Source organism: Camelina sativa, chromosome 12, assembly GCF_030686135.1.
Source record: "Camelina sativa cultivar CO46 ecotype springtype chromosome 12, ASM3068613v1".
NCBI lineage: Eukaryota > Viridiplantae > Streptophyta > Magnoliopsida > Brassicales > Brassicaceae > Camelina > Camelina sativa.
The window spans coordinates 13,633,926-13,657,605 of record NC_141891.1 but is presented as its reverse complement, the minus strand read 5'-3'; the positions used below and the strand labels follow the sequence as shown (position 1 = coordinate 13,657,605).

The window sequence follows — 23,680 nt, the reverse complement described above, 5'->3', positions numbered from 1 at the left end:
CAAAGAGTGTCATTCTGGAGAAAATTTCTTGTTTCACAAAGAATGTCATTTTACATTTCCAATGAGTGTTTTAATGCTAAATTTTCTTTTTTACCCCTAAACCCAAAGCTATTTTCATTGAATTTTGACCATTAATCACTTAATAAATAGGGGCAAATAAGTATAATTCAAACTTTTCTTAATTTGTGTGAAATGTGTCAAAATGACACTCTTTGTGAAACAGAGGGAGTATAAGAAAAACCGAGTATAGTTAGAAACAGTTGTATAGACGATAAGATATAATATGGATGTGAGTTATTAATATACTTTATTAGAATACACACACCATGTTTGACATGATTATATTATTATTTGAGTTTTTGAAACGATGAGATGAGTTTAGCTTTATTTAAAACCATAATTATAATAGTAATATTATTTTAAAGTTATTTAAGTATGTACCAAGACCTTAATGCAGGATAATCATAAGTACTTAAACTATCTTATATAATAAGAGAAGGTTTTTTCTAACTTTGCCTAAGAATGTGACATTTGGCACTCTATATTTGTGACACATGTCATTCTTATTAATTTTAAATTTAACATTCTAATTTTTTTTACTTTATTTTATTTGTATCTTATATAGTATGTTAAAAAAATATTATTGTTGTATAGTTTGCTTTTTGAATTTCAACATTGTTACAAAAATATCTTCCTTCCATTTTTTAGTTTTAGCATCTAATATATTTCATAATGAAATCATACATCACAAAACCTAAAAAAAAAATACTGATCAACCCAACTAAAAAATATAAACAAATTGAAACCAAATAAAAATAAAAAAATCGTTTAATACTTTTAAAGTAAAAACTGAAACCAAATTAACTTATGATAGACTAATTTAAAAATATAGAAGATTTTCAAATATATATATATATATATATATATATATCATATTATATTCAATAATCATAAATAATATATTAAAGACACAACTCAAATTTGTATTTAATAGTATTATATAAGTTACAGTTCTGTCTTTAAAACATATGTACTAAAAAAAATGGTATCATAACATAATTGTTTTATATAATACGAGAAGGTTTTTTCTAACTTTGCCTAAGAATGTGACATTTGGCACTCTATATTTGTGACACATGTCATTCTTATTAATTTTAAATTTAACATTCTAATTTTTTTTACTTTATTTTATTTGTATCTTATATAGTATGTTAAAAAAATATTATTGTTGTATAGTTTGCTTTTTGAATTTCAACATTGTTACAAAAATATCTTCCTTCCATTTTTTAGTTTTAGCATCTAATATATTTCATAATGAAATCATACATCACAAAACCTAAAAAAAAAATACTGATCAACCCAACTAAAAAATATAAACAAATTGAAACCAAATAAAAATAAAAAAATCGTTTAATACTTTTAAAGTAAAAACTGAAACCAAATTAACTTATGATAGACTAATTTAAAAATATAGAAGATTTTCAAATATATATATATATATATATATATCATATTATATTCAATAATCATAAATAATATATTAAAGACACAACTCAAATTTGTATTTAATAGTATTATATAAGTTACAGTTCTGTCTTTAAAACATATGTACTAAAAAAAATGGTATCATAACATAATTGTTTTATCTCCCCCAAAAAATTATAGAAAACAATAGTTTCAAAATTGTTTTATTGTTAATTATACTATTATTTTAAAATTATTAGAAATTGAGATAATTTATAGAAGAAAAAAATGTATATATTAAATTTGACACACTTTTATTTTCATGAATTATTATAAAAAATTAGTTAGACTTAGAGTATAAGATATATGTTTTGTGATATCGTTTTAAAATCAGGTTTTTTCTAACTTTGCCTAACAATGTGACATTTGATACTCTATATTTGTGACACATATCATTCTCATTAGTTTTAAATTTAACATTCTATTTTCTTTTTGACTTTATTTTATTTGTATTTTATATGGTGTATAGTTTGTTAGAAAAATATAATTGTTATATAATTTGCTTTTTGAATTTCAACATTGTTACAAAAATATCTTCCTTTCATTTTTTAGTTTTAGCATCTAATATATTTCATAATGAAATCATACATCATAAGAACCTAAAAAAAAATACTGATCAACCCAACTAAAAAATATAAACAATTGAAACCAAATAAAATTAGAAAATGGTTTCATACATTTAAAGTAAAAACTGAAACCAAATTAACTTATGATAGACTAATTTAAAAATATAGAAGATTTTCAAATCTATATATATACAAATCATATTATATTCAATAATTATATATAATGTATTAAAGACACAACTCAAATTGTGTATTTAATAGTATTATATATGTTACAGTTTGATTGTCTTTAAAACATATGTACTAAAAAAAAATTGGTATCATAACATAATTGTTTTATCTCCCCCAAGAAATAATAGAAAACAATAGTTTCAAAATTTATTGTTAATTATACTATTTATTTTAAAATGATTAGAAAATAGAGACAATTTATACATGTTAAACTAATATGAATTTTAGCAACTTAGCAAAATATACATGTTAAACAACAGTTGCAAAAACATGAAGAAGAAGTATAAACTAAAGATAAAGAAGATAGACATACGAAAAAATTCATCTAAAAGTGAGAAGATACCATCTGTTTTACATTCTTCATGTAGTTATTTCTAATGATGAATCATCTTTCACATGTTCACTGCATATGCTATAAAATTTTATCTTGTCCTATTTGTTTGAAAACCTACAAAAATCACCCAGAAAAAAAAATGGAGTTATTTTAGTTGAATATAAAATTGATAGTACAAAATTTAGAAAATTATTTTAGAGATAGAATATGATGTTGGATGAAGACATTTACTTGATATTTATAGATATTTTTTATGCAATAATACTCCATTTGTATCATGAAATGTTTTTCAGTGTCTTTTTGTCAAACATCATAGGTTTTACATATTGTTACATTTCAATAATAAATATAAATTGTGTGGGAATTAATACATTAAAGTGTATTAATATGATGACTGTTTTTTTTGTTTCTTTTTTGTCAAAGAATATCTATAAATATCAAGTAATATGCCATAAGTTGTGATTCTGATTATTATTATTTTGAAGTTATTTCTAAATACAAAAATTTCTCTTTAAGCACTAAATAATAAAATATCATATTTTTAATATCTTGGAATTAATTTATTTTATATATTGAATTCAGTTTAGACTGAAAGAATTATTTTTTATGCCAAAATTAAGAAATTTCATATTTTATATCTTTAAATTATTGATAATAAATGAATTGATCTTTTGATGTAAAACTTGTGAAATTAATTTATATGGTAATTATATAACTACTAAAAAGACATTAAAAATGATAAGATATTGTTTTTAGTGTAAAACTATATTTAAATTCAGTGAATATTAATAATAGTGTATTTAAATTTGATTGTAATGACACATGTCAAAAGAATACAATACCACTTGTCAGCTTCTTAATATCTTGGAATTAATTTATTTTATATATTGAACTCAGTTTAGACTGAAAGAATTATTTTTTATGCCAAAATTAAGAAATTTCATATTTCATATCTTTAAATTATTTATAATAAATGAATTGATCTTTTGATGTAAAACTTGTGAAATTAATTTATATGGTAATTATATAACTACTAAAAAGACATTAAAAATGATAAGATATTGTTTTTAGTGTAAAACTATATTTAAATTCAGTGAATATTAATAATAGTGTATTTAAATTTGATTGTAATGACACATGTCAAAAGAATACAGTACCACTTGTCAGCTTCTTAGAGTATGACTTTGAAGAAACCTTACTTTATTATGAGAAATTATACAATAGTTTCAAAATTTATTGTTAATTATACTATTTATTTTAAAATGATTAGAAAATAGAGACAATTTATAGAAGAAAAAAATATGTATATTAAATTTGAGACACTTTTATTTTCATGAATTATTATAAAAGATTAGTTACTTAGAGTATAAGATATATGTTTTGTGATATCGTTTTAAGGTTTTTTTTTTCTAATTTTGCCTAACAATGTGACATTTGACACTCTATATTTGTGACACATGTCATTCTCATTAATTTTAAATTTAACATTCTATTTTTTTTTACTTTATTTTATTTGTATCTTATATAGTTTGTTAAAAAAAATATAATTGTTGTATAGTTTGCTTTTTGAATTTTAAAATTGTTACAAAAATAATAACCTCACATTATATAAAAACCTCACATTATATTCAATAATCATATATTGTATTAAAGACACAACTCAAATTTGTATTTAATAGTAGTTTATAAGTTATATTTTGATTGTGTTTAAACTATATGTACTAAAAAAACACATAATGGTATCATAACATAATTGCTTTATCACCCTATGATATAACAGGAAAAAGTAATTTCAAAATTTAATTTATTGTTAATCATACTACTTATATTAAAATGACTAGAAGTAGAGACAATATATAGAAAATAAAAAATATATTAAATTTCACACACTTTTATTTTCATGAATTTTTATAAAAACTGGTTAAACTTATAGTTTAAGATATTTGTTTTGTGATATTGTTTTAATAAATTATTTTAAAATTGACTTATCATATATAAAACTATTTTTTGTTAACTATTATTTTTAGATGATGACAATAAAACGATCTTACACTTTTCTTTCTTGACTACTTATCAGTTTTTTATTTTCCAAAAAAAAATAATAATAATTTATCTTAACTATTAACGAAAATACCATATATAGTTGATTTTGCTATAAGTAATGGTCTTATTACTATAGTAACATACTGTTTAAATAATTTCAACAATACATTGTAATCAAAAATATTTAATAATATTTACTTTAACTTTCCTCTTTAAATTGTAACATATATAAGTAATAAATTGTAAATGCACCGTAGTATTATGGATATTATTTTTCTAAGACATATATTAACAATTACATTTATACATTTCATATATAATTGAATAAAAACTTTATTTTATATCAAATTAATAATGTATACATAAACCACGCATCGCGTGGGCTACTTTCTAGTATGTATATATAGATAAGGTTTAAACTTTTAGAAATGTATGACTATTTGAGAACGAAAATATAGTAAGAGACATGGAACAACAAAAAACCCATTTACAAAAGAAAAAAGAGTCATGGAACAAGATATACCTATGCATGCAAAAACTATATGTACATAGAAGTTAAATTTTTTTGGAAGGACCACTAGGAGTAGGAACCACACTTGTCCAAAGGTGTCCAAAATTTTGGCTAAGTCATTGTCTTTTAGCATAAGACTATGCATCTATGATTACCTCTTTGTACAATGTCCAATTCATTCGACTCTATCTGTCTACCTCTTTGTCCATTTTCATTGTCCCTCTTCAATTTAATGTCTAGTAGGACATGCACCAATTTTCAATTTCACCGAATTGTTCCAACACTGAACTAGATCTTAGTTAAGGCCGAATTGTTTCAACATTGAACTATATCAAATTAATGTATGAAGCGATGATGTATTTATCCCATCTGCTTTGTGTTGAACACATATATAGAAACACCACACCTCATTTTTGATACAAATTTTGTTGATTTATTCTAAAGCCAAATGTACTTAAAGAAAACAGTTTGCATCTTCACGACACGTACTCAAATATTAAATATGCTTCTCCAATTTGGGTAATTTTTTGTCTCGAAAACAAGCTTTTCAAGTCATCTAAAATGTATAAAAAATGAACTAATTTATAGATATAGTTTGAGAATTAGAATACTCCTTTCATCTTTTGAATAACCATTTCGATTTATATTACTTTTATACTTCGCATTAGTCATATTGTTTTGCTTATTTTTAATCATTTTACAAACTTTTTTTGAAGCTTAGTTTCTACGAAATCAAAATGAAAATATAAAAGTAGAAGAAAAAAAAACCATACCCTAGTAAAATTTACTTGAAATCCCATTAGTCATATTGTAAAATTCAACATATTAATTGAGAATTCTAACTATGTGATAGGTGGATCGGATGAGTCGATCACTTTCAATAACCTTTTTTTTTGTTAAATGAACTCCTCAAGGCATGTCTTTCTCGTAAATAATTGTCTTTCAATAATAATAAAAATAAACTTTGCTTTTTCGACAAAACTCACGGATAGACTTGTTTGTCAACAAGATATAATAGAGCTGGTATTTACAACAAATTCTATTTCCTTGGAATCAACAAAATGATGAAAATAAACATCAATGGTTCTTTCCTACTTAGTTGTATTTTTTTTTAGTTTGTTTATTCTTAAAAGTAAGAGTGTTTTGGACAAAACAAACTCCCGAAGAGGTTAGACATTACAAAACTAATAATGGAAGCAATGGAGAAACCAATCTTGTAAGGGTTTTTAACCATGGGAACTCAATCTTTCCCTTTTTTTCTTCTCCGAAAGCAACAACTTAATGATCAGCCGTAAACTAACGCCACCACGTAAACGCGCACGAAGGAGAACGACGGCAGTTCTAAGATAACGTAGACACGTGGCACCGGCACACGCTAGTCGGAAGCTTTGTGACGTTAACTTTGGCTGACGTTAAGCTAGTTCGACCTGGACACGTGTGACTTTCAAGTTTTTTGTGATCATACGATTCTTTATAGCGTTGAACAGTTTAGTCGCGGAGCTTGCGTTTAGTATAGCGTCAATCATTTATTGTGTATATAAGGAATTTGAATTAAAAAGAATTATACTACATGTTACTAATTACGTACTCATACGCAACTATATTATTGCCAAAGGATGAGTAAGTAGATAATCCTTAATGATTAATTAATCATGAGATCAAATCCCTTGACTTCACTCAAACACCTTCAACGATGACGTCATTTGATGTAACAAAATATATTAGTAGTTAATACTTACACGTTTACATACACACATATGTAATCGTCATATTTGTATATATACGTGTAAAACATGAGATTCTCTTTTTTCTGCGATGTCTCGTTCTATATAAGTTCCAATTGTTTGTGTCTTCTATTTTTTTCTACCGCACTCTTCAATCAAATCATATATCCAAAAAATTCCCCTCGCTTTCTTGGCAAAATACTTTTTCTTGATCTTTCAATGTCAGAAGAATTTCAAGAATCCGAGGTTATCTTTTCGGATGAGTATTTCACGAAGAAGAGAGACATCAATAGTACTAGCAACAACGAAAACAAGAAAGATAAGACGAAGGCGACGGAGAAAATTTCATCTCCGGTGAGAATACCGTCAAGAACTATTTTCCGGTGTACGGAAGAGGTGGAAGAGGATGGAGAGATGACTCCGCCGCATGTCATAATGGGAAAACGTAGAACGGAGACGCAAATGGCGTTTTCGTTTTGTAGTCTTAAGGGAAGAGACTTGCGTCGACATCGTAACTCCGTTCTTAGGATGACCGGTTTTTTGGAAGTTTAGTTGATCTTGAAATTAATATATAAAAAATGAGAATCGGTCCGATTTAAAATTGGTCTATTTTGGTTCGGTCTACGTCATTTTTCATCATTTGGATGTAATGTAATATTAGCTTTGAAACGAACCAATTAAGGTATCATGTTTTACACGTATAGCATAGCGTTGAAACGAACCAGCGTACCACGATTCGTTGTATTTGGTGAAGAAACAAGTATTTTGCTGCGAATATATTTTCCCATATTTTATCAGGTAAAATGTTAAATTTCCGGTTAACTTAATAATGAAATTATTTTATATAAAATTGTTGTTAGGTTTCTTGAGAAGTGGAAAAACCAAAAGAATAAAATCTTATGTTTAAAATTGAGTTATGGGTTTGCTTGAGACGGATTGACAAAAAAAAAAAAAAAGGTTTGCTTGAGACGTAATTGGTTTCTTGGATTGTAAATTTTGTGTTTGGTCCACACTCTACATTCATGGGATTCTGCAATTTGCCAATTTGCTTTGCTAACGTGACCCGTAAAAAAGCGTATTTGCTATTCTGAACTGAACCAAGGTAGAGATACACCTTGGAAATTTGTGCACATTAATCTAATCAACATGTAACCTTATTTTATATTATGGAATGTTACATGTCATCTTATAGAGTTTGAGACTTGCCTAAACAAAGTATTTTTGTTGACAATTTCATTACTGACCAGATTAGTTAGCCAGTAATCGGTGTGTTTAATAATATGCATATGGAACAGTGAAAGTTACACATCAGAATTATTTTCTTCCACGTATAGTTTTTTTTTTTGGTCACATGCTGACATGCATGTTAAAAAATAGTTTTATTTTGCTACAGATTTTTTTTGTAGTTTTACGTCAGTTTGTTTTGTCAACAAGTTACAAATAGGTTAGATTTCATTTTGTATGGAGACATTCACATACCGAAAAAGTTCATAGCCATCTCAGTTTTACCAATATAGTCGGATTGCTGAGCTGTGTGTTTTCGGGTTACGTTTACATTACGTCTGGATAATGTTTTAATTTCTTGTTTTTAAATAGAAAATACCCATTTTGCTATTGTATTCTGATTTCAAATTTTGCTTAAATTTACCTAATTATAATTAATCTTTTACATTTGCTAATTAAATACTCTCACATCCTTTAAAAAATAAATGGAGAAGTAACTTTCTTCTTATTGTCATTTAATTTCTATTCTTAAAAGCATTTGAAATACTTAAAAAGGTTAAGTTGCAATGGACATATCACATATCCTTTTATCTTCTCTTTTTTTGTAAACATACGATATATATATATATATATATATATATATATATATGAATAGGACAGGAAAAAAAAACAACTATAAAATCTATAATAAAAACACTATTCCTACATATATAGTCGGCCGCAATGAACTCAACTAACTTAAATGCTATAGATCAGCTGATACAACCGATACCGGCGTGGACCGATTCCGTCGCCGTTTCTTCCGTGCTTTATGCACCTTAGGATGACTACCACCAAACTTTAACCGTCCAGTATCCCTAAACCGGTTCTTCTCAGCCGTCACAATAACACACTCTGGCGGAGGCACCGAGTATCGAATGGTGTCGTAACAATACGAATAATACATATAACGTTCTCGGAACCGTCTCATTGAAGCTGCTTGTTTAGGACTAATGGTTGAGTAGTCGTTGGTCATGAGAAACTGGTCGGAGACAGAGCAGTTGATGTGATCATAACCTATGTTGTTGTTTTCTCCAGTGACGGTGGGGAGTGAGTCGGAGACATTACAACCGTCTAGGGCAATATCTTTGAATTCAGAGACAAAGGGTGCAAATGTGTAGTCGACTCCGAATTTTCCACCGGAAGTGGCCCAGCTTGAGGCGTCCCAAATGGTAGCGTAGAGAGACATTGGCTTCTGTGGATAGTCTCCTTCCATTTCTTCTTTTCTAAAGATTTCTCGTATTGGTACATCATCTACCCAAAATCTGCAAATAACAAAATAATAAGAGAAGGTTTTTTCTAACTTTGCCTAAGAATGTGACATTTGGCACTCTATATTTGTGACACATGTCATTCTTATTAATTTTAAATTTAACATTCTAATTTTTTTTACTTTATTTTATTTGTATCTTATATAGTATGTTAAAAAAATATTATTGTTGTATAGTTTGCTTTTTGAATTTCAACATTGTTACAAAAATATCTTCCTTCCATTTTTTAGTTTTAGCATCTAATATATTTCATAATGAAATCATACATCACAAAACCTAAAAAAAAAATACTGATCAACCCAACTAAAAAATATAAACAAATTGAAACCAAATAAAAATAAAAAAATCGTTTAATACTTTTAAAGTAAAAACTGAAACCAAATTAACTTATGATAGACTAATTTAAAAATATAGAAGATTTTCAAATATATATATATATATATATATCATATTATATTCAATAATCATAAATAATATATTAAAGACACAACTCAAATTTGTATTTAATAGTATTATATAAGTTACAGTTCTGTCTTTAAAACATATGTACTAAAAAAAATGGTATCATAACATAATTGTTTTATCTCCCCCAAAAAATTATAGAAAACAATAGTTTCAAAATTGTTTTATTGTTAATTATACTATTATTTTAAAATTATTAGAAATTGAGATAATTTATAGAAGAAAAAAATGTATATATTAAATTTGACACACTTTTATTTTCATGAATTATTATAAAAAATTAGTTAGACTTAGAGTATAAGATATATGTTTTGTGATATCGTTTTAAAATCAGGTTTTTTCTAACTTTGCCTAACAATGTGACATTTGATACTCTATATTTGTGACACATATCATTCTCATTAGTTTTAAATTTAACATTCTATTTTCTTTTTGACTTTATTTTATTTGTATTTTATATGGTGTATAGTTTGTTAGAAAAATATAATTGTTATATAATTTGCTTTTTGAATTTCAACATTGTTACAAAAATATCTTCCTTTCATTTTTTAGTTTTAGCATCTAATATATTTCATAATGAAATCATACATCATAAGAACCTAAAAAAAAATACTGATCAACCCAACTAAAAAATATAAACAATTGAAACCAAATAAAATTAGAAAATGGTTTCATACATTTAAAGTAAAAACTGAAACCAAATTAACTTATGATAGACTAATTTAAAAATATAGAAGATTTTCAAATCTATATATATACAAATTATATTATATTCAATAATTATATATAATGTATTAAAGACACAACTCAAATTGTGTATTTAATAGTATTATATATGTTACAGTTTGATTGTCTTTAAAACATATGTACTAAAAAAAAATTGGTATCATAACATAATTGTTTTATCTCCCCCAAGAAATAATAGAAAACAATGTTTCAAAATTTATTGTTAATTATACTATTTATTTTAAAATGATTAGAAAATAGAGACAATTTATACATGTTAAACTAATATGAATTTTAGCAACTTAGCAAAATATACATGTTAAACAACAGTTGCAAAAACATGAAGAAGAAGTATAAACTAAAGATAAAGAAGATAGACATACGAAAAAATTCATCTAAAAGTGAGAAGATACCATCTGTTTTACATTCTTCATGTAGTTATTTCTAATGATGAATCATCTTTCACATGTTCACTGCATATGCTATAAAATTTTATCTTGTCCTATTTGTTTGAAAACCTACAAAAATCACCCAGAAAAAAAAATGGAGTTATTTTAGTTGAATATAAAATTGATAGTACAAAATTTAGAAAATTATTTTAGAGATAGAATATGATGTTGGATGAAGACATTTACTTGATATTTATAGATATTTTTTATGCAATAATACTCCATTTGTATCATGAAATGTTTTTCAGTGTCTTTTTGTCAAACATCATAGGTTTTACATATTGTTACATTTCAATAATAAATATAAATTGTGTGGGAATTAATACATTAAAGTGTATTAATATGATGACTGTTTTTTTTGTTTCTTTTTTGTCAAAGAATATCTATAAATATCAAGTAATATGCCATAAGTTGTGATTCTGATTATTATTATTTTGAAGTTATTTCTAAATACAAAAATTTCTCTTTAAGCACTAAATAATAAAATATCATATTTTTAATATCTTGGAATTAATTTATTTTATATATTGAATTCAGTTTAGACTGAAAGAATTATTTTTTATGCCAAAATTAAGAAATTTCATATTTTATATCTTTAAATTATTGATAATAAATGAATTGATCTTTTGATGTAAAACTTGTGAAATTAATTTATATGGTAATTATATAACTACTAAAAAGACATTAAAAATGATAAGATATTGTTTTTAGTGTAAAACTATATTTAAATTCAGTGAATATTAATAATAGTGTATTTAAATTTGATTGTAATGACACATGTCAAAAGAATACAATACCACTTGTCAGCTTCTTAATATCTTGGAATTAATTTATTTTATATATTGAACTCAGTTTAGACTGAAAGAATTATTTTTTATGCCAAAATTAAGAAATTTCATATTTCATATCTTTAAATTATTTATAATAAATGAATTGATCTTTTGATGTAAAACTTGTGAAATTAATTTATATGGTAATTATATAACTACTAAAAAGACATTAAAAATGATAAGATATTGTTTTTAGTGTAAAACTATATTTAAATTCAGTGAATATTAATAATAGTGTATTTAAATTTGATTGTAATGACACATGTCAAAAGAATACAGTACCACTTGTCAGCTTCTTAGAGTATGACTTTGAAGAAACCTTACTTTATTATGAGAAATTATACAATAGTTTCAAAATTTATTGTTAATTATACTATTTATTTTAAAATGATTAGAAAATAGAGACAATTTATAGAAGAAAAAAATATGTATATTAAATTTGAGACACTTTTATTTTCATGAATTATTATAAAAGATTAGTTACTTAGAGTATAAGATATATGTTTTGTGATATCGTTTTAAGGTTTTTTTTTTCTAATTTTGCCTAACAATGTGACATTTGACACTCTATATTTGTGACACATGTCATTCTCATTAATTTTAAATTTAACATTCTATTTTTTTTTTACTTTATTTTATTTGTATCTTATATAGTTTGTTAAAAAAAATATAATTGTTGTATAGTTTGCTTTTTGAATTTTAAAATTGTTACAAAAATAATAACCTCACATTATATAAAAACCTCACATTATATTCAATAATCATATATTGTATTAAAGACACAACTCAAATTTGTATTTAATAGTAGTTTATAAGTTATATTTTGATTGTGTTTAAACTATATGTACTAAAAAAACACATAATGGTATCATAACATAATTGCTTTATCACCCTATGATATAACAGGAAAAAGTAATTTCAAAATTTAATTTATTGTTAATCATACTACTTATATTAAAATGACTAGAAGTAGAGACAATATATAGAAAATAAAAAATATATTAAATTTCACAGACTTTTATTTTCATGAATTTTTATAAAAACTGGTTAAACTTATAGTTTAAGATATTTGTTTTGTGATATTGTTTTAATAAATTATTTTAAAATTGACTTATCATATATAAAACTATTTTTTGTTAACTATTATTTTTAGATGATGACAATAAAACGATCTTACACTTTTCTTTCTTGACTACTTATCAGTTTTTTATTTTCCAAAAAAAAAATAATAATAATTTATCTTAACTATTAACGAAAATACCATATATAGTTGATTTTGCTATAAGTAATGGTCTTATTACTATAGTAACATACTGTTTAAATAATTTCAACAATACATTGTAATCAAAAATATTTAATAATATTTACTTTAACTTTCCTCTTTAAATTGTAACATATATAAGTAATAAATTGTAAATGCACCGTAGTATTATGGATATTATTTTTCTAAGACATATATTAACAATTACATTTATACATTTCATATATAATTGAATAAAAACTTTATTTTATATCAAATTAATAATGTATACATAAACCACGCATCGCGTGGGCTACTTTCTAGTATGTATATATAGATAAGGTTTAAACTTTTAGAAATGTATGACTATTTGAGAACGAAAATATAGTAAGAGACATGGAACAACAAAAAACCCATTTACAAAAGAAAAAAGAGTCATGGAACAAGATATACCTATGCATGCAAAAACTATATGTACATAGAAGTTAAATTTTTTTGGAAGGACCACTAGGAGTAGGAACCACACTTGTCCAAAGGTGTCCAAAATTTTGGCTAAGTCATTGTCTTTTAGCATAAGACTATGCATCTATGATTACCTCTTTGTACAATGTCCAATTCATTCGACTCTATCTGTCTACCTCTTTGTCCATTTTCATTGTCCCTCTTCAATTTAATGTCTAGTAGGACATGCACCAATTTTCAATTTCACCGAATTGTTCCAACACTGAACTAGATCTTAGTTAAGGCCGAATTGTTTCAACATTGAACTATATCAAATTAATGTATGAAGCGATGATGTATTTATCCCATCTGCTTTGTGTTGAACACATATATAGAAACACCACACCTCATTTTTGATACAAATTTTGTTGATTTATTCTAAAGCCAAATGTACTTAAAGAAAACAGTTTGCATCTTCACGACACGTACTCAAATATTAAATATGCTTCTCCAATTTGGGTAATTTTTTGTCTCGAAAACAAGCTTTTCAAGTCATCTAAAATGTATAAAAAATGAACTAATTTATAGATATAGTTTGAGAATTAGAATACTCCTTTCATCTTTTGAATAACCATTTCGATTTATATTACTTTTATACTTCGCATTAGTCATATTGTTTTGCTTATTTTTAATCATTTTACAAACTTTTTTTGAAGCTTAGTTTCTACGAAATCAAAATGAAAATATAAAAGTAGAAGAAAAAAAAACCATACCCTAGTAAAATTTACTTGAAATCCCATTAGTCATATTGTAAAATTCAACATATTAATTGAGAATTCTAACTATGTGATAGGTGGATCGGATGAGTCGATCACTTTCAATAACCTTTTTTTTTGTTAAATGAACTCCTCAAGGCATGTCTTTCTCGTAAATAATTGTCTTTCAATAATAATAAAAATAAACTTTGCTTTTTCGACAAAACTCACGGATAGACTTGTTTGTCAACAAGATATAATAGAGCTGGTATTTACAACAAATTCTATTTCCTTGGAATCAACAAAATGATGAAAATAAACATCAATGGTTCTTTCCTACTTAGTTGTATTTTTTTTTAGTTTGTTTATTCTTAAAAGTAAGAGTGTTTTGGACAAAACAAACTCCCGAAGAGGTTAGACATTACAAAACTAATAATGGAAGCAATGGAGAAACCAATCTTGTAAGGGTTTTTAACCATGGGAACTCAATCTTTCCCTTTTTTTCTTCTCCGAAAGCAACAACTTAATGATCAGCCGTAAACTAACGCCACCACGTAAACGCGCACGAAGGAGAACGACGGCAGTTCTAAGATAACGTAGACACGTGGCACCGGCACACGCTAGTCGGAAGCTTTGTGACGTTAACTTTGGCTGACGTTAAGCTAGTTCGACCTGGACACGTGTGACTTTCAAGTTTTTTGTGATCATACGATTCTTTATAGCGTTGAACAGTTTAGTCGCGGAGCTTGCGTTTAGTATAGCGTCAATCATTTATTGTGTATATAAGGAATTTGAATTAAAAAGAATTATACTACATGTTACTAATTACGTACTCATACGCAACTATATTATTGCCAAAGGATGAGTAAGTAGATAATCCTTAATGATTAATTAATCATGAGATCAAATCCCTTGACTTCACTCAAACACCTTCAACGATGACGTCATTTGATGTAACAAAATATATTAGTAGTTAATACTTACACGTTTACATACACACATATGTAATCGTCATATTTGTATATATACGTGTAAAACATGAGATTCTCTTTTTTCTGCGATGTCTCGTTCTATATAAGTTCCAATTGTTTGTGTCTTCTATTTTTTTCTACCGCACTCTTCAATCAAATCATATATCCAAAAAATTCCCCTCGCTTTCTTGGCAAAATACTTTTTCTTGATCTTTCAATGTCAGAAGAATTTCAAGAATCCGAGGTTATCTTTTCGGATGAGTATTTCACGAAGAAGAGAGACATCAATAGTACTAGCAACAACGAAAACAAGAAAGATAAGACGAAGGCGACGGAGAAAATTTCATCTCCGGTGAGAATACCGTCAAGAACTATTTTCCGGTGTACGGAAGAGGTGGAAGAGGATGGAGAGATGACTCCGCCGCATGTCATAATGGGAAAACGTAGAACGGAGACGCAAATGGCGTTTTCGTTTTGTAGTCTTAAGGGAAGAGACTTGCGTCGACATCGTAACTCCGTTCTTAGGATGACCGGTTTTTTGGAAGTTTAGTTGATCTTGAAATTAATATATAAAAAATGAGAATCGGTCCGATTTAAAATTGGTCTATTTTGGTTCGGTCTACGTCATTTTTCATCATTTGGATGTAATGTAATATTAGCTTTGAAACGAACCAATTAAGGTATCATGTTTTACACGTATAGCATAGCGTTGAAACGAACCAGCGTACCACGATTCGTTGTATTTGGTGAAGAAACAAGTATTTTGCTGCGAATATATTTTCCCATATTTTATCAGGTAAAATGTTAAATTTCCGGTTAACTTAATAATGAAATTATTTTATATAAAATTGTTGTTAGGTTTCTTGAGAAGTGGAAAAACCAAAAGAATAAAATCTTATGTTTAAAATTGAGTTATGGGTTTGCTTGAGACGGATTGACAAAAAAAAAAAAAAAGGTTTGCTTGAGACGTAATTGGTTTCTTGGATTGTAAATTTTGTGTTTGGTCCACACTCTACATTCATGGGATTCTGCAATTTGCCAATTTGCTTTGCTAACGTGACCCGTAAAAAAGCGTATTTGCTATTCTGAACTGAACCAAGGTAGAGATACACCTTGGAAATTTGTGCACATTAATCTAATCAACATGTAACCTTATTTTATATTATGGAATGTTACATGTCATCTTATAGAGTTTGAGACTTGCCTAAACAAAGTATTTTTGTTGACAATTTCATTACTGACCAGATTAGTTAGCCAGTAATCGGTGTGTTTAATAATATGCATATGGAACAGTGAAAGTTACACATCAGAATTATTTTCTTCCACGTATAGTTTTTTTTTTTTGGTCACATGCTGACATGCATGTTAAAAAATAGTTTTATTTTGCTACAGATTTTTTTTGTAGTTTTACGTCAGTTTGTTTTGTCAACAAGTTACAAATAGGTTAGATTTCATTTTGTATGGAGACATTCACATACCGAAAAAGTTCATAGCCATCTCAGTTTTACCAATATAGTCGGATTGCTGAGCTGTGTGTTTTCGGGTTACGTTTACATTACGTCTGGATAATGTTTTAATTTCTTGTTTTTAAATAGAAAATACCCATTTTGCTATTGTATTCTGATTTCAAATTTTGCTTAAATTTACCTAATTATAATTAATCTTTTACATTTGCTAATTAAATACTCTCACATCCTTTAAAAAATAAATGGAGAAGTAACTTTCTTCTTATTGTCATTTAATTTCTATTCTTAAAAGCATTTGAAATACTTAAAAAGGTTAAGTTGCAATGGACATATCACATATCCTTTTATCTTCTCTTTTTTTGTAAACATACGATATATATATATATATATATATATATGAATAGGACAGGAAAAAAAAACAACTATAAAATCTATAATAAAAACACTATTCCTACATATATAGTCGGCCGCAATGAACTCAACTAACTTAAATGCTATAGATCAGCTGATACAACCGATACCGGCGTGGACCGATTCCGTCGCCGTTTCTTCCGTGCTTTATGCACCTTAGGATGACTACCACCAAACTTTAACCGTCCAGTATCCCTAAACCGGTTCTTCTCAGCCGTCACAATAACACACTCTGGCGGAGGCACCGAGTATCGAATGGTGTCGTAACAATACGAATAATACATATAACGTTCTCGGAACCGTCTCATTGAAGCTGCTTGTTTAGGACTAATGGTTGAGTAGTCGTTGGTCATGAGAAACTGGTCGGAGACAGAGCAGTTGATGTGATCATAACCTATGTTGTTGTTTTCTCCAGTGACGGTGGGGAGTGAGTCGGAGACATTACAACCGTCTAGGGCAATATCTTTGAATTCAGAGACAAAGGGTGCAAATGTGTAGTCGACTCCGAATTTTCCACCGGAAGTGGCCCAGCTTGAGGCGTCCCAAATGGTAGCGTAGAGAGACATTGGCTTCTGTGGATAGTCTCCTTCCATTTCTTCTTTTCTAAAGATTTCTCGTATTGGTACATCATCTACCCAAAATCTGCAAATAACAAAATAACCAACGTAAATTTTCGTAGTTTTATCTTATTGTAATTATAATCACATATTGTCATAGTAAGGGTTATATTCCATATTTTCATGGCTAAAGCTACTTTTGTTCATAAGTCTTAAATCTTAACTTCAATAAGATTGAATTTTTGTAACAAATTTGCTTATTTTCCTACATTTAATGTCCAAATTGTACATCGTTAAATGCGTATAAATGAGACCAAACCAATGGTGAAACGAAATCTGTGTTTGCCGTGTCAATTTTTGCGTTGACTAAACTAAATGTATGGAGTACTAAATAACAACCACTTAGTTGATTTGAAATAGATATTTCATGTTCACCATCAAAACACTATTAACCCCAATACCCCATACATATACCATCTTACACATAATCGGAGAAAAGTCCTTAGAGATCACCTAACTAATTATGGTTTTATCTATTTATTTTAAAAACAATCCAAACAGTACCATTTTTATTCTCATGATAACCTTGAAAGCCTTATTGTCATCTAATGTCTATCAAAATTGACCAAAAAAAAAAAAAAAAAAAAGAAGAAAAAGAGAGAAAGAGGAAACTAACATTATTTTGGTAGGGGTCCAAAGTATGCTATAACGGTGAAACTCCTTGGAAGGATCAAACCAAAGACGGTAGCGTTCTTCACGACCGCGGTTTGTGCTACCGTTTCCATACATATTCGTTTGAAATCGCCACGGCTTCCCTTCTAGGTTCCCTAAAAACTCTATGTCTAGTTCATCATGGTTCTTCACAAACACATCGCCGTTTGATGTCTACATAAATCTCATTTACATATTGCACACGTTAGTTCATTATTTCTTTTAATAATTTCAATTTATTCTAAATTTGCATGATAAAAACAATTGAGAAAATTAGTGATTTACATAGAAGGCGACGACGATACCAGCCGTATAAGCTCCAGGCAATTTTATCAACGAACTGAAAAATCCATGCTGATACATGCTTGAAGAGATAAATCCGGACCCTAATCAAATTCATTTTATAAGTTATCGTGTATTAAACAAATAGTTAAAAAGCAATGATTCGAGTAGTGATCGCACCACTAGTCTTAGGTATGTATATAGAACCGCAGAAAATTAAATGAAATAACTTATGAAAATGCAAAAGAAACTTAACAATAACTGAAGATCGATGGGAATGCGAAAGTTCACTATTTTATCGTTCAACTTACAAATAGAAATCAAGATTTTACAAAATTTCATGTTTGGTGAAACACGGTATTATAATCGCATAAGCATGTTACATATCCACTATCATAAACCTAAACATTCAAGAAATCGTCGTAATATTCTTTTTATAGAATTATGATTCAAAGACAAGAAAAGGTACCAGTGTATTTGTCGAGGAGTAATCGAACGCTACGATCATCAGGAGATCGGATGAGATTACCTTCACCAAACAGATGAGAAAGACCTTCGTCGAAGAATATCGGATTTATGTTCTCCAATCCCAAAACACATCTGCATGATACGATCATCATTACCATCGTAATTATTACCACTAATATTCGATTCTCAATCCATAGGAAATAGATTGAATCTCTCATAACTTTTTTTTTTAATATTACCAAATCTAGAAAAAAAAAAAAGAAGAAGAAGAAGAGAAAATATTGGTTTATTTTCTCTTTCTTTGTCTGGTCTAAGATCTTTGTTCTTGTTTTTATCTTTTCTAACGATGCGTCAAAGTGGGAAAGAAGACCATGGAATGGTCTAACTTTTTTAGCTTCTCTCCTTTGTCAAAAACTTAAAATTGTCAAAAAGCGACTCTTTTCTTTTGTTATCTACAGAATTGCCATTTGAGTTTAATTTTTAGATTTAAATAGATAATAATAGGAAATTAGAGCATACCATATATCTATATATATAAAGTTTACTTTTCTCTGTTCTCTTTTTTCCATATCAGTATCCAGCTAAACAATGCTATATATTTTTCACTAATAACTACTATTTTAAATATTCATTCATTACACATTTATTACTTACAATTAATAATAATAAAAATAAATAAAAAACAAATTAGATAAAATAAATTAAATTTAAAAATTGTAAATATTTTTTAATAATTATATAAAAATAAATTAAGTAACATAAACAAAAAATTTAAAATAGTAAGAACAATACTATGAATTTGTTTTGAGTAATAATGTTATTATTCAAATTTTAACCAAAAATGATCATATTCCAAATTTTAGAATGGGTTAATGAGTTTTAGAATGGAAGTAAGATTTTATTGCATGGTGGAGTAAAAAGAATAATTTATGTAATTGTATTTATAAAATTCTAAACATAAAAAGAAAATTGAAGTGAAACATTAGTTTCTAAGAAATATATACTACAAAAATATATTACTAAATTTCACTTAAAGAAAAATAAAAGATTAATTACTCAACTCAACTTAAAAGTTTTGATAAAAAATGAAGACTTTGTAAGGATCACACATTTTTTGGGAAAACTATGAAAAAGATTCTTAAAAAAATAATCCACCTAAAAAAACAAAATAAATGGTTATAAAATATAGAAAAAATGATATGTAGGCCCTGATTGGTGAAGGCTTTTAAGAATTTAAAAGCATTTAAAAGTCTTAAAAGCATTTTATTTACCAATCAGACTTTTATGACTTTTTTATTTTTTTAAGTTTCAACAGCCATTTTAATTTTTTTGTTCCTTATTTCTCTTCCTTTTTTAAAGGTTCAAAATGACGCTTTAAAACCAACAAATTTTAAAACTTTTTTTTTCTTCTTCCATCATAATTGAAAACTCTTTATAAATTTATATATATATTTTTGCACAAACTTTTTTTTATACATTAATTATCAACATTTTTTTTCCTTTATTTTGTCATCTACTTCTTTTCACAAATTTCTTATTTTTATCATCATATTTGTATTTTCTTACAATTTTGTTATTAATAAAATTACAGCCACAACTTTTAAAGTTTTCTTTTTTAACAATCGGATTTTAACAGTTAAAGTATCTACAGTCAAAGTCTCTGCAGCCAAATTTTTACAGTTAAAGTCTCTACAGCCACAAATAACAGTCGTTACCAATCAGGGCCGTAAGCTGTTACAAAAAATGACATGTGATTTGTGTAGCATATCTCAGAAGACATATTATTAACTAAAACTACAATTCTATAACATGATTATAAGTAAAATATAAAACAAGTTTGAGATTTAATCAATTTTATCAAATGCTTTTAACCCAAAACATTGACATAAACAACATATTTAAAGTACACTATGTTTTTTTAAGAAGACGAAGCTGAGTTTGCATCACAAAATTAACATATGAGGTTTTTTTAAAATATGCAACTTGAATTAGTGAACGGATATTCATTGCCGGGTTTAACATTTCCACCATCTGAGCATTTTTGACTTGGTTGCAAATTTTATTAGGGCAGATATATACACTTGGACAACTCCGCTGTAGCGACATAACACTAAAAATGTTTTTGAAACTTTGTATATTTGTATTTAATGTGGGATATCGATATGTTTAAATGATCTCTATAATTAGACTAACGATCAATATTCAATGTTATAACTTTTAAAATATGTTTTCATGAGATATAGATATAAAATGAATTATTCTAGGAATAAAAAGTCAGAAGATTGATGACTCTTCCAGTGAGGTTCTTAAGTCATTTTTTTGTTACCAATGTGGTAGATTGTTGATTTGCCAAGAAAACATTATTGCAATAAGTGAATTCAAAATTTGATCCATATGTATTTCCATACAGTAGATAATTTGAGTATAGTTCTGATATATATCTGATATTTGCTAAACAAACAAATTCAGATAATTAAGATTTATAAATTATATAGTTTTTTTTCTTCTTCTAAAAATGTATTTATTCATAGTTTTCATGATTTGTATTAGGATGGAGATAACAATGTAGTTATCGAAGATGTCAAAGTTCTTAGATTTAAAATTTATTAGTTTCAAAATAATTAATTATTGATTAAAGTTCACTACAATGTTTTTTGGGAAAATTATAAACAAAGGAGCTTTTTCTAAAAATTTGTCCATATACACTTTTTTTTGAAAATTGTCAATTGTGACGAAAATGCCCCTACTAATAGAAATAGTGAAGTTTTTAGGAGTTTGAACCAATAAACAAACAGAAAACCATGTTAGTATACACCTGTGTAAAAGAAAATTTGAAAAAAATGTTTTGGGTGTCAAAAATCAGTTTGTAAATTACTGATTTCTGGTCTAAATTGTTTAGAATAGACTTTCTACGATTTTTCTCTTTCTGAAGCATTTAGATTGTTCATTCTACAGTTTGTACATGTTCTACGAAATTTAGACGGAAAATTTGTTCTAAAAATTTCATAACCTGAATTTTGTATGCTCTACAAAATTAAGAATATGTATTCTACGTTTTTCTTCATTCTACATCAATTCAGAATTCGTTTTCTACGTTTTACCCTATATAGTAAAAGAAGTAGAAGATATATCATAGACATTTTAGAATTTGTAATCTGTAAACCGTATAATACCCTAAAAATAGAAAGAAAATAAATTAAATAAGGAAAGTGAATATTTTTAAATATTTTTTAAATATTCTTAATTTATGGTTAAGATTTCGTAATTATTGTTTAGATTTGTTCTAATACATTTTAGAATGCGTATTCTAAATTATTTAGAAGATAAACAAATTAAGAAAAATCGACATTATACCTTAATGTGATCGGTCACCATCTCTTCCACCTTCCACAAAAGCTTTCACTTACCTGTTTATAATGTAAATCTATGTTACTTGTGGTGTATGGACACTGGATGCCAAGAAGGAGTGAAGATTTATTGATGATGAAGAAAAACGTGCTAGATTACTGACTTTGCAACCCACTACGTCTCTTGAAGAGTTGAAGGTGATGGTTTCAGAAGACTATGAAATAGAGCAAAATATGTTGATGTGGAATTCAGTTATCTATCCACAGAGGTTAAAGTTGATTGTCCTCCTGTTGTATTGACAAATGATAGAGGTATGAAATTTTTTTTTGCATATCTGAAAAAGATAAACATGATTCGGTTGTGTGTTACATTCAAAAGAGTAGTTGATGGTGATAGGAGTAAAGTCCAGTTCGATCTGAATAAGTTCCCAGTTGATACTAGCGATGGTTGTAATGTGGAAGTTGATGTGGGAAAATCAGTAGGTATTATTTCAAGGAATTCACCTAAGCCGACTAATGATGTATTAGAAAAGCCTACTGATGCTAATCTTGGTGATGCTGCTGGTTTAAAGTTGGAAGATTCAATGGTTAAAAATGGTGAATATTTCAGCAGTAAGGAAGCTTTACAGGCTACTATGGAAATGTATGCAATGAAATATAACTGCGACTACATGATTACAAAATCTGATAAGAGATGGTGGTGTATACGCTGCATTGATAGTGCTTGTAATTGGAGTCTCCGGGCTGAGTGTTTACATATTTCAAAATCAACAAGTTTGTGGGTAACCATACAAGTGCCCCTTTAAAAATTCCTCATTTTGTAGGACTCCATCTGCAAGAACAATTGGACATCTCATTAAGCAAAGCTATGAGAGTGTGAAGGAAGGTCCTAAACCGAATGATATAGTTAATATTATTCGTTCAAGGTACGGCTGCGAGCTAACATATCACCAAGCTTGGGAGTCTCGGGAGTATGCAGTTAACGAAGTTAGAGGAATTCCTGAGAAAAGTTATGCTAAGATTCCAAAATACTTGCACATGCTACAAGAAGCGAATCCTGGTACGTTCACGAATTATGAAATTGACTTTGATGGAAG

At 27.2% G+C, this 23,680-nt stretch overlaps 1 protein-coding gene, 2 long non-coding RNA genes and 3 pseudogenes across 7 annotated transcripts; 2 read left to right on the top strand and 4 right to left on the bottom strand.

Moving 5' to 3' along the window:
* Positions 1-2,458: 2,458 nt before the first annotated feature.
* On the bottom strand, positions 2,459-2,997 carry LOC147930492 (uncharacterized). Its single transcript, XR_015573911.1, has 2 exons — positions 2,887-2,997; positions 2,459-2,769 (listed from the first exon to the last, which is right to left on the bottom strand). It is a non-coding gene; the product is annotated as an uncharacterized LOC147930492 (long non-coding RNA).
* Positions 2,998-7,018: 4,021 nt separating this feature from the next.
* LOC104731678 (protein S40-3 pseudogene) lies at positions 7,019-7,783 on the top strand (annotated as a pseudogene). The gene has a single exon (XR_015575037.1). The product of XR_015575037.1 is annotated as a protein S40-3 pseudogene (transcript).
* Positions 7,784-8,655: 872 nt separating this feature from the next.
* LOC147930491 (putative xyloglucan endotransglucosylase/hydrolase protein 29 pseudogene) lies at positions 8,656-10,320 on the bottom strand (annotated as a pseudogene). The gene is made up of 2 exons (XR_015573673.1): positions 10,276-10,320; positions 8,656-9,505 (listed from the first exon to the last, which is right to left on the bottom strand). The product of XR_015573673.1 is annotated as a putative xyloglucan endotransglucosylase/hydrolase protein 29 pseudogene (transcript).
* Positions 10,321-10,862: 542 nt separating this feature from the next.
* Positions 10,863-11,401, bottom strand: LOC147930490 (uncharacterized). Its single transcript, XR_015575038.1, has 2 exons — positions 11,291-11,401; positions 10,863-11,173 (listed from the first exon to the last, which is right to left on the bottom strand). It is a non-coding gene; the product is annotated as an uncharacterized LOC147930490 (long non-coding RNA).
* A 4,023-nt stretch (positions 11,402-15,424) lies between these two features.
* Positions 15,425-16,189, top strand: LOC104774551 (protein S40-3 pseudogene; annotated as a pseudogene). The gene has a single exon (XR_015575036.1). The product of XR_015575036.1 is annotated as a protein S40-3 pseudogene (transcript).
* An 863-nt stretch (positions 16,190-17,052) lies between these two features.
* LOC104731677 (putative xyloglucan endotransglucosylase/hydrolase protein 29) lies at positions 17,053-19,614 on the bottom strand. 2 transcript variants are annotated; one of them, XM_087479278.1, is made up of 4 exons: positions 19,238-19,614; positions 18,772-18,872; positions 18,452-18,660; positions 17,053-17,860 (listed from the first exon to the last, which is right to left on the bottom strand). In XM_087479278.1, exons 1-4 carry the CDS (start codon positions 19,452-19,454, stop codon positions 17,302-17,304), a joined length of 1,086 nt encoding a protein of 361 aa, XP_087335404.1. In that variant the 5' UTR covers positions 19,455-19,614; the 3' UTR covers positions 17,053-17,301. The 2 variants fall into 2 exon arrangements, with proteins under 2 accessions (XP_087335404.1, XP_087335403.1); XM_087479277.1 differs by having other exon boundaries at positions 18,792-18,872; positions 19,238-19,293.
* Positions 19,615-23,680: the final 4,066 nt, after the last annotated feature.

What these genes read in the sequence shown, in the direction of transcription:
- LOC104731677 (XM_087479278.1), bottom strand. Translation starts at nt 19,454, where the DNA reads ATGAGAGATTCAATCTATTTCCTATGGATTGAGAATCGAATATTAGTG. An exon ending in ACTCCTCGACAAATACACTG is followed by an intron (nt 18,873 to 19,237) that starts GTACCTTTTCTT and finishes GAATTTGATTAG; the next exon opens with GGTCCGGATTTATCTCTTCA. An exon ending in GTATCGTCGTCGCCTTCTAT is followed by an intron (nt 18,661 to 18,771) that starts GTAAATCACTAA and finishes AGATTTATGTAG; the next exon opens with ACATCAAACGGCGATGTGTT.